The 14,311-nt window shown below is 38.5% G+C and overlaps 1 protein-coding gene across 2 annotated transcripts; it reads left to right on the top strand.

The window, feature by feature from the left end:
- Positions 1-3,485: 3,485 nt before the first annotated feature.
- On the top strand, positions 3,486-6,140 carry LOC311303299 (ladderlectin-like). 2 transcript variants are annotated; one of them, XM_084429719.1, is made up of 6 exons: positions 3,486-3,562; positions 3,697-3,764; positions 3,966-4,072; positions 4,518-4,640; positions 4,814-4,925; positions 5,947-6,140. In XM_084429719.1, the coding sequence occupies exons 2-6, from the start codon at positions 3,704-3,706 to the stop codon at positions 6,030-6,032; spliced, it is 489 nt and encodes a 162-aa protein (XP_084285845.1). In that variant the 5' UTR covers positions 3,486-3,562; positions 3,697-3,703; the 3' UTR covers positions 6,033-6,140. The 2 variants fall into 2 exon arrangements, with proteins under 2 accessions (XP_084285845.1, XP_084285844.1); XM_084429718.1 differs by having other exon boundaries at positions 3,686-3,764.
- The last annotated feature ends 8,171 nt before the right edge of the window (positions 6,141-14,311 follow it).

Genomic DNA, 14,311 nt, shown 5'->3' with positions numbered 1-14,311 from the left:
TATTCAACAACCTTACAGTGAACCGAGACGGTAAAGTAAAATGACATAGCATTCTGAGGTGAATAATGTTAAGATTATAAAAATTAAAACACTCATGGATCATTTTTAATTGTTAAATATTTTGTTTTAGGATGTAATGGTGAATCAGAATTTGTACAAATCACATTCATATGAATCTTTTTGTTTGTTTTTTATGTGATTTTGACACTGTCCCAGTTTGCCAATGCTATTGGCAAACTGGGACAGCCATTTAAGTCATTCTAATGGGGGAATTGAGTTCCCTTTTTGTATGCCCCCCATAAATTTAGTTAGCTAGCTAGATATTTCAACAAAGATTGTAAACTGATTTTAAAAAACAATGCCAATTCCAAAAAAAAAAAAAAAAAAAAAAAGAAACATGGAGGATACAAGCTTGGATGGCTGGGACATTTGCAATATTTGCAAAAAACTTTTCAACAAAAAGAAATTAAACTTAGCCTGTGTGGAATAATATTAGCCTATAAGAAGAAATGTTTATGAAGATTTCTATTTTTTTAATTTATATGAAATAAACTAAACCCAATATTGTGGACAGGTGAGGGAGGGAGGGGTGGAAAGAATCTGCTGTACCTGCACCCCTCCTTAAAAAAAAAGTGATTTTGATTATTTTTGTTGTAGTTGTTTATATTGTTATTGTGTATTTAATTCATTGGGACTACATTTGAATAACAATTTAATGTTTTTGAAGTGTCCCAGTTTGCCAATAAAGGTGTCCCAGTTTGACAGTAGCGCCTGGAAAAATGTGGTTTGGGGTCCATGTGTGTTTGAGGAAGAGTCATCCATCCTGTGTTTAATGTTTCTTTCTTTTTTATTCTGTATAGTAGAGCACTTAAGCTATTTAGAATAGTATCATATGAGGGGCTAAGACATTTGGATCATAATAAAACATTATGCAGAAGGTAAATTATCAGAAAGTGTCCCACTTTACCAGTATTCACCCTACTTAATATAAGTAAATCAAGCATTTGCATGAACTGGTGTGTTTAAACTAATGATCAATGTTTTTAGAAGTGAAACTAACCACACTTTTTAATAAATAGCCTATATCATCAGCTCAAAATGGTATATTTGTATTTGTTAAATTGTACATGACTACTTTCTGGTGTAGGCTTATACAAAAACAAGATGATGTTGGTTGGTAAAGCCTGCAAAATCCAAGACCTTCGGTGCTGCTTGGACCCCTGTATTAATAATATTTTTCTAAATAACCATTTTTAAAGAACCACTTCAAACATTTTATTAAGTACAAATAACTTTTTTGCTGAAGGTTAAACTGACAATTTTCTAATTAATTAATATCTGACAATTATGCCTAATGTGTGTCTGTGTTTATTGCTATGGCTAAACCGACCGTCTGCTAGCTGTCTCACGTCACAGAGGTCAGATCTTTCACCTAGATATCATCTGTGTCTGTTCCCCGAACTATCACAGAACTCCCAAAACCCATTTAAGGGTAAAAATGTAATTGATGTTCAACAAATAAAAAATAGATATAATACAGATGAACAAATGACTGGGTTGCTGAATATTCAATCCCTTACTTCAAAAGCACTTATTGTTAATGATATGATTACAGATTAGAACCTAATGTGCTGTGTTTGACAGAATTACAAGAAAAAAGATTACTGTTATAAGCCTCACCTGAAAGGAAAAGGGGAAAGTGTTGCTGTAATCTAGTAATATCTTCAGAATTACTAAGAAGTCTAGTTTCTCACACACACACAAACACAAACACACACACATATATAACGCATATATATATAAAATAATGGCTATATTTATTTGCAACAGTTGTGTTAAGACATTTCTGTTTTAAGAACAGCTGATGGACACCGTGCTGAGTTGTCATGGGAACATCCCAGGTGAAGATAATGAGGAAGCTAGGGTTTCTAAACCGTGAATTTTTACGCCCGTTTCACACATACTCCGTGTGCAGTGCGTGTGCGGTGCGTGTTGCAGTGCGTATGCAGTGCAGGAGCAGCACGCGCAATAGTGCTTTCACATATGCTGCGTTTGCAGTGCGTAACTGATCCGCTGCTGGCTATACCACAAATACATAGGCTACTCTCTCTTGTATTTCAAATCAAGAAGTTATCAGCAACTTTTATTTAAAAAATGTTTTTTTTTTTGTCAGCATTGCGATTCTCTTTGTACACATATAGCCTACACTCTTTAATAGACGTATTCACGTTTAAACACAATTTAAACAACATATTAAATGCATTACTTCTATATAATTATATATTAAGTTGCTCAAGCAAGTGGTAAAATATTTTACCATGTAGCCTACTTGAAATCGCAAAGCCTACATTTTAAATTAAAACGTAAAATTGACAAAAACAGCAGACTCATACCCTTTCCTTGCATAATTTAAATCTTTATATAATAAATCTTGCATGTCACAAAGAACTTTTCCACCTCCACGAATGAGACGAGTGTTGTTCATTATGTCGCCTTGTTGAGGTAAATTGTATTTTCCATTGATTTACCCCGGTCTTAACGTCTCAGCATTGCGATTCTCTTTGTACATACACTCTTTAATAGACGTATGCACGTTTAAACACAATTTAAACAACGGCAGCCTATTATTCAATGCATAGCCTACTTCTACTTATATTAAGTTGCTCAAGCAAGTGATAAAATTTAACCATGTAGCCTACATATTAAATCGCAAACATTTTAAATTAAAACTTAAAATTGACAAAAACAGCCCACTTGCATGCCTTTTCTTTTTCATTTAAATTTTAATACAATAAATCTTGCATGTCACAAAGAACTTGTTTTTTTTTTACCTCCACGAATGAGACAAGTGTTGTATGTCGCCTTGTTGAGGTAAATTGTAGCTTTCCTTTGCTTTACCCCGGTCTTGTGGAAAAAGTAGTATTTAATTAAATACATTTATGGTGAGATTACTACATTTTATTTCATTAATCGCATTTATGGTGAAATTTCTACATTTTCAGGTCAATCTGTGTTCATTTTGACCACGAACCATGTGCTGTCACTTTAATTCAGCGTTTGCAGCACAGCAAAAATAGACTCGGTGCGGAAACGATCTCTGCACTGCTGTATACGCACCGCAACTGGAACGGATCGACGGACTGCAACCGCGTGCAGTGTGAAAGCTCTAACCTGTTAACATGGGTACGGAAAAAAATACGCACCGCATACGCACTGCAAACGGAGTATGTGTGAAACGGGCGTAACCTGTTAACATGGGTACGGAAAAAAATACGCACCGCATACGCACTGCAAACGGAGTATGTGTGAAACGGGCGTTAGGGCCGTGATATTCAAATGACGTTTTCAGCGCCACATTTATCAACGTCCGATCATTCGATTGGCTGTATTCGAGTGTTTCATGAATCACACCTGAACCCTGTCTTAAGATGATTTCTGCGCTCGGATCTACGTTAGATTGATAAATGAGTCCCAATTAGTAAAGTAGGCTATAAAAGCAGGGCTCTTTCTGGAACTTAAACACTTTCTCTGAGATTCTGAAGGCAACAATCTGAAAAGCAAGGTGAGTTTTTGGAACTGAAACCTACTGAATAACATTTGCTTTGTCTTTAAAATACATTGAAATTCCACAGTGTGCAGCATTTGAGTGCAGACATTTAACTTTACCTGCTTTATTCATTTTTAGTTTAATTTCAGGTTCATCATGGCAATGCTGAGTAGTCTTCTGCTTCTTTTTGTTGTTTTCTCCATGGGGAATGCAGATGGTAACCAAAACATTTAACTGTAAAAACCCTTGCCAGTTTAAGTGCATTATGGGAATGTAGAAGATTCCATTTACTGATATTTGCATGATTAATGAAGGATTTTCAGTGTTTAAGTACACTATTTTTTTTTTGGGGCGGAATCACACAAACTTGAAATTAACAAAAAATAAAATGCTAAATATTACAAAATCCCCATTTTAGGTAGTGAATCCACACGTGATTTAGGAAGATGTCCACGTGGATGGAGAAATTTTGGACGCCGGTGCTACAAGTACTTCTCTCAATCGGTTCCCTGGATCACAGCAGAGGTAGTGTATTATACAACAAAGTTATCTAGACAACACCTTATATTAGGTGTCTTTAACTACATCTAAATAGTTTGGTACAATGTATTGTGTTGATGTAAAACACACTTGCTGCTACTGAGTTGGGATATGGGTAAGGTTAAGGACAGGTTTGATGGTATGGTTAGGTTTAAGGGTGGGTTAACACTGGGTCAGAGTAATCCTACAGTAGATCTAATTACAGCTGTATTAATTGCTTGCATTTAAAAAAAAAAAAAATAAAAAAAAATAATTGGAAGTACAATGTAAGTTTACTGAATCTAATGATTAATTTAAATGTTAGTACAGATTAAATACTCTTAATATAAGTGGGAATGTTTCTTTGTTTGCAAATTACTAAAATGTTTAAAGTCATTTCTGCTTTCTACTAAAAAGATAAGATTTTGTAATGACAAATCTGTCTTTTCAGAGAAACTGTCAATCTTTTGGTGCGAATCTCGCATCTGTGCATGATCAACCAGAGAATAATTTCCTACTGAGTCTGTTGCCTTCTTCCAGAAAAACTTGGGTTGGTGCTCATGATGGTGTACAAGTAAGTTAAATTGTGTGCCCTAAAGAAACCTATCTGTTTGTCTAAACTGAAATTTCTATTTTAATCAAAGGCAAAGTTTCTAATGAAGATGGTTTGACTTCAAAGCTGAACTTAATTGGCTTGCGTCTGACTACAGTAGTGCACTTTTTGTATTCATTCTCTTCACTTATTAGGACGGAGAGTGGTTGTGGAGTGATGGAACTGTGTATGACTATACCAACTGGTGCTCTGGAGAACCTAACAATGCAGGTGGTCCTGAGAACTGTTTGGAGATCAACTGGACCTGTGAGTGCACTTTTTTGGCATTTTACACTTAAAGCCCTGTTTTCAGATTGTTTCTGATGAAATAGAATGGTTAAGATTGAAATTTGGACACATGCTGCTGGCATGAGAATTTTCTGTTTCTGTGGTAGCACCTCCACAATGGCTGTATAGGTGCACTGGAACGATCCTTCCTAAAACGTATTAAACTTTCGTTTACAAAGACGTGAAACTCACCGAGTGGCCAGGGGTGTTCACTGATATGCTCACACAAAAATCGCTGCAAAAGATGCTTTCCAACAGGTGTCTTACCATTCCTTGTAAAACTGTGGACCTATTGTTTTCCAAACGCCTCAGACCTGTACATTCTTCCGTTGAGAGCTTGAATTGACACTCCAGCCCAGTTGGTGGCGATAATGCACCTTTGCCAATTGCAAGCAAACCACTGGCATTTCATTGAATACACAGAAGCAGAAGATTGCTGTCTTAATGTTTGGATAGCGTAGCCTATGATACCGCGACTGCATAAGACTACAGAAAGAATACAAACAACCCCATTTCCGTTTCCGGCGGAGTAATACCGTACCTCACAGCATATCCAATACAAGTCAATGGAGTTGGACAAAAACTACGATAAAACCTGTTGGAAAGCATCTTTTGCAGCTTTTTTTTTGTGTGAGCATATCAGTGAACACCCCTGACCACTCGGTGAGTTTCACGTCTTTGTAAACAGAAGTTTAATGCGTTTTAGGAAGGATTGTTCCAGTGCACCTATGCAGCCATTGTGGAGGTGGGGGGGTGCTACCACAGAAACCGAAAATTCTCGGCCCAGCAGCATGTCCAAATTTCAATCTTAACCGTTCTATTTCATCAGAAACGATCTGAAACCAGGGCTTTAAGTGTAAAATACCTAACTTGTCCTTTAACTAATTTGCAATCCTATAACTTCATATCATACAGTAACATTAAATGACTCGTTTGGATTTCACTATGCCTTAAGTTGAACACCACTGTAATGATCAACTGATTTAATTCCACCATACAGCTAACCGTTGCTGGAACGATGCATCCTGTTCAATCTCAAAGACCTATATTTGTGAGATCCCATTCCGTCGTCCTGATCCATATTGACTGTTTGTACTACATTTTCTGATCTTATCTTTACAAAAGTGTTCTGAAATTCAATCTCAAATTTTCTCTGAAACACTCCTCAAATTAATAAAGCATTGAATCAAGGCATGTGAATTGTGGACAATCAAATAAATGTGTATATTGTATAGCAAGGTTTGAGGATATGGTTAGTATGGCATTTAATGATATCAGGGAAGGGGTTTAAGCAAGCGTACACAGTGGCTTCATTGACAAACACTAGAAGACATTTGTTTTCTACAATGGATTGTAAGTAATTCTTTGTTTTGTCTTAAAATATGCATCATGATCTTCACGTAGTATTCTGGCTCAAGTCCAAAACCCCATGGTAATACCATGTTACTCTTTGATTTGTCGAATGTCACGTGTGTATAATGTAAATGTAGGCATATGTGAATCTTCTTGGAAAGAAAATATTGGTTGCAATCTACAGGGTTCCTACGCACTTTAGAAAAGTATGGGATTTGAGTAATTTTTAGGTATAGAAAAATATTTACATTTCTAGACTATTGTCCCTATTTAGTGTTCTATAGAAAATTATAAAATGAGAATTCAAGGTGCACTTTTTCATTATGCAAAAATGAAATGCATGGGTTTCTTATATTCTTTGCACTGTATTACAGAGCCACTAAAAGGATCTTTGCAAAATAAAAATGCACATGAGAAAACATTAAACTTAGCATAGACAATGCACACTGAGCCCATTTCATGGTGTGGTTTCTTGGCTGCCATAGAGTCTGTTAAAACAGTCTTTTGATAGACCCTTAAATTTGGCAAATAAGACAATGCACAACCATATTGTGCCATGGTTTCTCCTCCGCCACAGAGGATACATTAAATTGGACATTAGGCCTTGATATTAGAGGTACTACCCTAAGGAAAGCCCAAATTTGAGCAAATGGGCCTAGATTTCTATTAATTAATGTGCTTATTTGCATACTTTTTCTTCTTAGTAAGCTGGCAGGGATGCACAAAGGACATAGATTATAGTATATAAAACTAGAAATTGTAAATCGTAGTTGTAAATTGTAAGCATGCAAAAAAATTCCTGTGTGTATGTGAAGTTTCTCGAGGGCATGAAAAAGTCTGTATTTATACACTACTGTGCAAAAGTCTAAGGCACTTTAGTATTTTTCACCCCCAAAAAGTTTTAAGCCAGTTATTTATATATCTTGCTGTAGTGTGTCAGCTTACGTTCCAAACATTCATTTTGCCATTTAATTGTAATAATCCAGTGAGATTTTTGTATGCTCAAGGAGTGACAAGAGCCGGTATGATCTGATCTCACCATCATTGACATCAAGAAACAGAAAAAAAACTGAGACCAACTAAATCCAGAAGAACTACAGCAATGTCTCCAAGATGCTTGAAGAAACCTTCCTGCAAAGCTAAAGCACTGTGAGACATTTTAGGCACTTGTGTAAAAATGCTGTAAAGTAAGGATGCTTTCCAAAATAATGTCATAAATAGATTTGATTTATCAATTAGCTTCTATTAACTGAATCAAATCAATATTTGGTGTGACCACCCTTTGCGTTTAAAACAGCTGTTGTCCAGGTCACATGTTGCACATCGCTTTTCATGTAGCTTTGTAGGAAAGTTTCAAGCGTCTTGGAGACGTTGCCACAGTTCTTCTGGACTTAGTAGTTTTTTTCTGTTTCTTCATGTAATCCCAGATGGACTTGATGAATGTAAACTGATATTTCCTACTGACACTACAGCAAAGGATATAAAAAACTGTCTTAAAAACAAGACAGTATTGAAAATACAAATTTAACTGTTGTTTAAACTAACTAGTGCAAAATACTCATTGTTACAATTGCACAGCAAAAGTTCAGTGACATTTTTATTTGTGCATGGTAGAAAGAGCGGCTAGAGCGGCAAAAGCCAGTGTGTGCTTCTTTTACCGATATATATTTACCGAAATTTTTTGCATTTCTAATCCAAACAATGTCAAACTTGGCACTGCACTTACTCATGCCCGTAGCAAGACACCTGTCAAGTTTGAAATACATCGGACTAACGGTTCGAGAGATATGCGAATAACACACACACAGACAGAAAAACGTTCCCGTAATTTATAGATAGATATAATATACAGAAGTAAACGGCGTAGGTGACTTACAGATTTCAGGGAGCAGGCTACACAGTGAACTCCGAAAAAATGCTACGCTTGAGCAAACAGTTTGTGAACAGGTTACTACAAATGATGGCCGTGAATATAATATTCAGAAGTAAACAGTGTAGCTGACAGTGTTTATCAGAATGTTTATTTTTAAACCACAACCTTCTAAGTGCTTCTTTTACTGGTATTTTTAACGATATCTTTTGCATTTCTCATCCAAACAATGTCAAACTTGGCACTGCACTTACTCGTGCCCGTAGCAAGACACCTGTCAAGTTTGAAATCCATCGGACTAACGGTTCGAGAGATATGTGAATAACAGACACACAGACAGACAGACAGACAGACACAGACGTTTCTGTAATTTATAGATAGATGTTCAATGTTTTTAGAAGTAAAACTACAACCACACTTTTTAATAAATAGCCTATATCAGCTCAAAATGGTACATTTGTATTTTAGTCCAGGTGATATGTGAAAATGATGTTCACTTTTTCATAAAAGCATGAATCTTGGTACACTTGTACAGTTTGTGGCCCTGAGCATTTTCACAAATGGAGCCATCACAAAAACGTGTTGTGGCGGCCATTTTACTTTACGCCTTGACCAAATTTAGTATTTTGTATCATATCTCCCGATTCAAACATGATAACATGTAAAATGTGATGTCTACCCCTATGTTTTGATGGTGAATGATTACAATGATACCATATACAGCATCATAAACCGTTCAGGTGAATAGTTACTGGTTAATTCAGTGACATTGTGAGAAGGATTACAATGAAATCACAGTATCTGAGAAGATACAGAATGAAATTATGCACTTTTCATGTACTCTTAATTAACAATCACAAGCGCATGAGCAAAACAGTGCTACAATGAAGGGAGATTGAGGAGCAGTTGGTCTGATGCAAGAGCAGGATTCCCTCTGTTGCTAGACTGTGCTGGACCAGAAGTGTCTCGTCTAATTGATGAGTTTGAAAATGCCATGGAGTTTCTCTGAAAACAGACATCATGAATAGGCCAAAAATTGTTTGACGTGATTGAGGAAATGGGAACTCCTTCGCAGAGTCAAGTCAAGTCAAGTCATCCTCATTTATATAGCGCTTTTAACAATGTAGATTGTTTCAAAGCAGCTTTACAGAGACAAACGTATAATTTAAGGTAATAGAGATTGTTTTGGCTTTATAGTGGTTCTTTAATAAAGTTATTTTCCAGCTAAAGTTAGTTTTGATTGACTAGCTTCCATCGCAACGATCATTTGTTATTAAATTAGGGGCCGCTAAGACGACACCATTCTCTCTACATAGACTTTAAACGCGAACCTGTGATAAACGCTGATGGCGTTCACATGCGCATTAAGAATTGGTTCTATAGTTATGTGCGTTTGAATATATGTGCGCAGGTTTGGAATTCCCTACAAACCAAGCCTAAACAAAGTACTGGTCTTTCCTTATAAATTTTGATACAGAATTTAATTTAATTTTGTCACTTCGGGGTAGGAACGCGAAACGAATTTTCCCGACAACGCTTTATCTGTAGAGTGGTAAAGGGATCCTCCATAGGGAGAGACTAGTTGGCACTTCAGCACTGCGTTGACATCGGGTCCAGGCGAAGGTCCTTCGTCAGATCTGGATACGGCCTGGATCCGGCAGGCTGCGGGAAAACCTCGGGATAAACAAAGACACTAAAATTAGCGTAGATGCCATTCTTCTTATAATGTAACGAGTACATCAGGATTTATGGGAAGTGTTCCCGGTTCCGGCTGACCTAATCTATGCAGCCTAATATGGAATTATAGAAGTCTATAATGTGTTATGTGCATGCTAGGTCAAAGAGATGTGTTTTTAGTCTAGCTTTGAACTGACAGAGTGTGTCTGCTTCCCAGACAATGGTAGGAAGACTGTTCCAAAGTTTTGGTGCTAAGCAGGAGAAGGATCTACCGCCAGCAGTCGATTTTGATATTCTAGGTATTATTAACTGGCCGGAATTTTGAGATCGCAATAGACATGAAGGACTTTAATGCGTTAAGACCTCGCTCAAGTACTGCGGAGCTAAACCATTTAGTGCTTTGTAAGTAATCAGCAATATTTTAAAATTTATGCGATGTTTAATAGGGAGCCAATGCAGTGTTGACAGAGCCGGGCTAATATGGTCATACTTCCTGGTTCTGGTAAGAACTCGAGCTGCTGCGTTTTGAACCAGCTGTAGTTTGTTTATTAAGCGTGCAGGGCAACCACCCAGTACAGCATTACAATAATCTAGCCTTGAGGTCATGAACGCATTAACTAATTGTTCCGCATTTGTCATTGAGAGCATATGGCGTAATTTAGATATATTTTTAAGATAGAAAAATGCGGTTTTACAGATTCTAGACACGTGACTTTCAAATAAAGAAAGATTGGTATCAAAGAGCACACCCAGGTTCCTAACGGACGACGAAGACTTATAGACAGTATTCTAGATTATTACGTGTGGAAGTTTTTTGTCCAATAATTATAATCTATGTTTTTTCAGAATTTAGTAGTAGGAAATTACTAGTCATCCAGTTTTTTTATATCAGCTATGCATTCCCATTAATTTTGTGAATTGGTAAGTTTCGTCGGGGCGTGAAGAAATATAGAGCTGAGTATCATCAGCATAGCAGTGAAAACTAATGCCATGCTTCCTAATGATATCTCCTAATGGTAGCATGTACAGAGTGAACAGCAACGGTCCTAGTACTGAGCCTTGTGGTACGCCATACTGAACTTGTGATCGATAAGACATCTCTTCATTTTGGAGCAAGTGGGTGGTAGCGGTGATCCCAGGGTGACCAGAACTTGGTGTGGAGTGAACTTGATCGAGGATTCGAGGTCGAAGAGAATCTGGAACGAAGAGGAGATTAGCTGGGCATTCAGGAGGTGGTCTTAATTGAAGGTTGGCTTGTCGGATCTCCGTGATAATATTCCATTGAACTGGGGCTACTAGCAGGTTAGCGTGAATGATATTCTCGTGAGTAGGGGTTTGAACTGTCTCTTCTGTTTGACGTGAGAGAGCATCGGCTTTGGTGTTCTTGGTGCCAGGTCGATACGTCACAGTGAAATGAAATCTGGTGAAGAATAGGGCCCACCTAGCTTGCCGGGGATTCAGACGTTTGGCTGAGCGGAGATATTCGAGTGAGAATTATGAAGGGTTGACCTGCTCCCTCCAGCCAGTGGCGCCATTCCTCCAGTGCTAACTTCATGGCTAGCAATTCACGATTACCCACATCGTAGTTACGTTCGGCCGGGGTGAGTTTGCGGGAGAAGTAAGCACAAGGGTACATTTTTGCTGGATTGCCTTGTCGTTGAGATAATACTGCCCGACCCCTGTGTTGGAGGCATCTACTTTCTCATGAATGGACGTTCTGGATCTGGATGACGGAGAATTGGTGCGGACGTGAAACGAGTCTTCAGTTTGATGTGCTTCTGTTGACCAATTCAGACGAGCAGTGTGACGCTTGGTCATAGCGGTTAATGGAGCGGCAGTAATGCTGAAATGTCTTATAAACCTCATGTAGAAGTTGGCGAAGCCCAAGAACCGTTGAAGTTCCTTGACGGTTTGGGGTAAGGGCCAATCCAGAACCCCCTTGACCTTCTTCTCATCCATGGCTACACCCTCCTGGCTGATGATGTATCCTAGAAATGATGTGCTTGTTTGATGAAACTCGCATTTTTCAGCTTTGGCGTTGAGTTGGTATTAAATCAGACGTTCCAAGACCAACCTGACCTGTTGGATGTGCTCCTCCATAGAGTTTGAGTAAATTAGGATGTCATCGATGTATACAATCACCCATTTATCCAGCATGTCCCAAAAGATGTCGTTCATGAAAGACTGGAACACTGAAGGACTGTTTGACAGACCGAATGGCATGACCAAGTACTCATAGTGCCCACTAGTGGTGGAGAAGGCAGTCTTCCACTCAATCCCCCTCACGGATGCGAATCAGATTATAAGCGTTGCGCAGATCTAGCTTGGTAAAATACTTGGCTTGGCGGAGCTGTTCTAGGGCGGGAGGAACAAGAGGCAAGGGATACCTGAACTTCACGGTGTTGTCGTTCAACCCTCGGTAGTCGATACAGGGTCGTAACCCCCCGTTCTTCTTCTTCACGAAGAAGAATCCGGCGGCTGCCGGTGAGGTTGAGGCACTTCAGGTTGTGGGTCTGATGAAACCTTTGGCTAGCTCCTCGTCAATGTAGCGTTTCATGGCTTCGGATTGAGGCCAGGACAGAAGAAATATCCTTCCCCGAGGAGGAGAAGCAGGCCCGGGGTTGGTAATCGGGAGAATCGGGAGAATTCCCGGTGGGCTGCTTCACTTTTGGGCCGGTCGAGGATTTGTTTTTCTTTCTTTTTTTTCACATTTGTCACGTTAGTTACATTAGGCTACACACGTTCCGCATCCTGACACCGCAGCACGCAGCCTCTGCATGGGTTGTACCATGTGAGGGAGTTCTCACCTCCCCTCCTATAGAGTTGGTTGGGTCCATAGCCCGTCTATTCCAAAACGTTTTCTCAGGTAGGCTACCGCGGCACCGCCTACCGATAGCTGGGCCGGCCCTACTGTAAATGGTACGCGTCAGGGAGGCTGGATGGGAGGAAGAGGCCAGGAGATATGGAAGCTTGTTTCTGCCACAGAATAAAACATTTTAAAAGATAATTGCGACTTTTTATCTCACAATTGCGAGTTTACATCTCACAATTCTGACTTTATTTCTCAGAATTGCGAGATATAAAGTCAGAATTGCATGAAATAAAGTCGCAATTGCTGCTTATAAAGTCTAAGTGAATTATTATTTAACCTTTACATTATTTGTTGAACCATGGTATTAATACAAACTACACAATAGTAAGAGCTGAACTGTTGCTTCATTTATCCAATTTGGAAAAAGTGATAATTTGGAATTCCACCATGGAAAAAGTGGGCCGGTCTTGAAACTCCCGGGCTGAAAAGTGGCCCCACTCCGGCCCTGAGGAGAAGCACCGGGAAGGAGGTCTATGGCACAGTCACTTGGGCGATGTTTAGGGAGTTGGCTTTTTTCTTACTGGAGGCTTCGATGAGGTCTGCATAATCGGGTAGTATTTTCGGTTCTTCTGGGTCTGACGTGGGGGTATCCGGATTTTGAGAGGAAACACGAGCGACTCTGGATAGACAGCGGTTTTGGCAGGTGGTGTCCCATTGAGTGATCTGACCCTAGAGACCTAGGATGACGGAGTGCAGGGGAGGATCTAGAAAAATATTTATGGGGTGGCGAGAGGGGGGCAGGAATTTTTGAGGGGTGGCAACATATGGCAGACGTATATATACTGAATTTAATCACAGTTAAATTGGCCATAACTTTTAATTCGTTGCTGCCAATAGGGATGGGTGTCGTTAAAGGGATAGTTCACCCAAAAATGAAAATGCTGTCCTCATTTACTCACCCTCATGTTGTTCCAAACCTGTATGATTTCCTTTCTTCTGCTGAACACAAAAGAAGATATTTTAAAGAAGGTTGGTAATTAAACAGTTGCTGGTCCCCATTGACTTATTAGTATTAGTATTTTTTTTTTTCCTACTATGGAAGTCAATGGGGTCCATCAGTCGTTTGGTTACCGACTTTCTTCAAAATATATTTTTTTGTGTGTTCAGCAGAAGAAAGAAAGTCATACAGGTTTGGAACAACATGAGGGTGAGTAAATGAGGACAGCATTTTCATTTTTGGGTGAACTATCCCTTTAAGGGTATTACGTATTACTACTCTTACCGATACTCCTTATCGATCCGGTACTTTAACGGTATTCTTATCGGTTCTTTTTGTTATATTAAAAAAATGGGAAAAAATGATTTAGAACAAAATTAATATTGCTTTATAAAATAAATTTCTATAGCAAAATAAAAAGCAAGGCTTTAACAACACAAATAAAACATGTAGGCTATGTTATGCAGAAGGGTGCAGGCTTTTGTGTTTTATATACAGAAGACATAGGACACCAAAAACAAAGTACAAACACATGGTCAAACAAAAAAAGTATACAATTAAACAAATTTACAAAATATAGACCCAGTGCTTTAATTTCAGTAATGTCTGACATTACTGTTCAGGAGTAATATGGGCTAAAAAGACATCTAATAAAG

Source organism: Rutilus rutilus (assembly GCF_951802725.1).
Source record: "Rutilus rutilus genome assembly, chromosome: 14".
Classification (NCBI taxonomy): domain Eukaryota; kingdom Metazoa; phylum Chordata; class Actinopteri; order Cypriniformes; family Leuciscidae; genus Rutilus; species Rutilus rutilus.
The sequence above is the reverse complement of the archived record's forward strand: the minus strand, read 5'-3'. Positions and strand labels throughout refer to the sequence as shown.

Bases quoted from the DNA above. Each gene is read 5' to 3' on its own strand.
- LOC311303299 (XM_084429719.1), top strand. From the start codon at position 3,704: ATGGCAATGCTGAGTAGTCTTCTGCTTCTTTTTGTTGTTTTCTCCATG. The intron at 3,765-3,965 runs GTAACCAAAACA...TCCCCATTTTAG, and splicing joins CTCCATGGGGAATGCAGATG to GTAGTGAATCCACACGTGAT. The intron at 4,073-4,517 runs GTAGTGTATTAT...CTGTCTTTTCAG, and splicing joins TTCCCTGGATCACAGCAGAG to AGAAACTGTCAATCTTTTGG.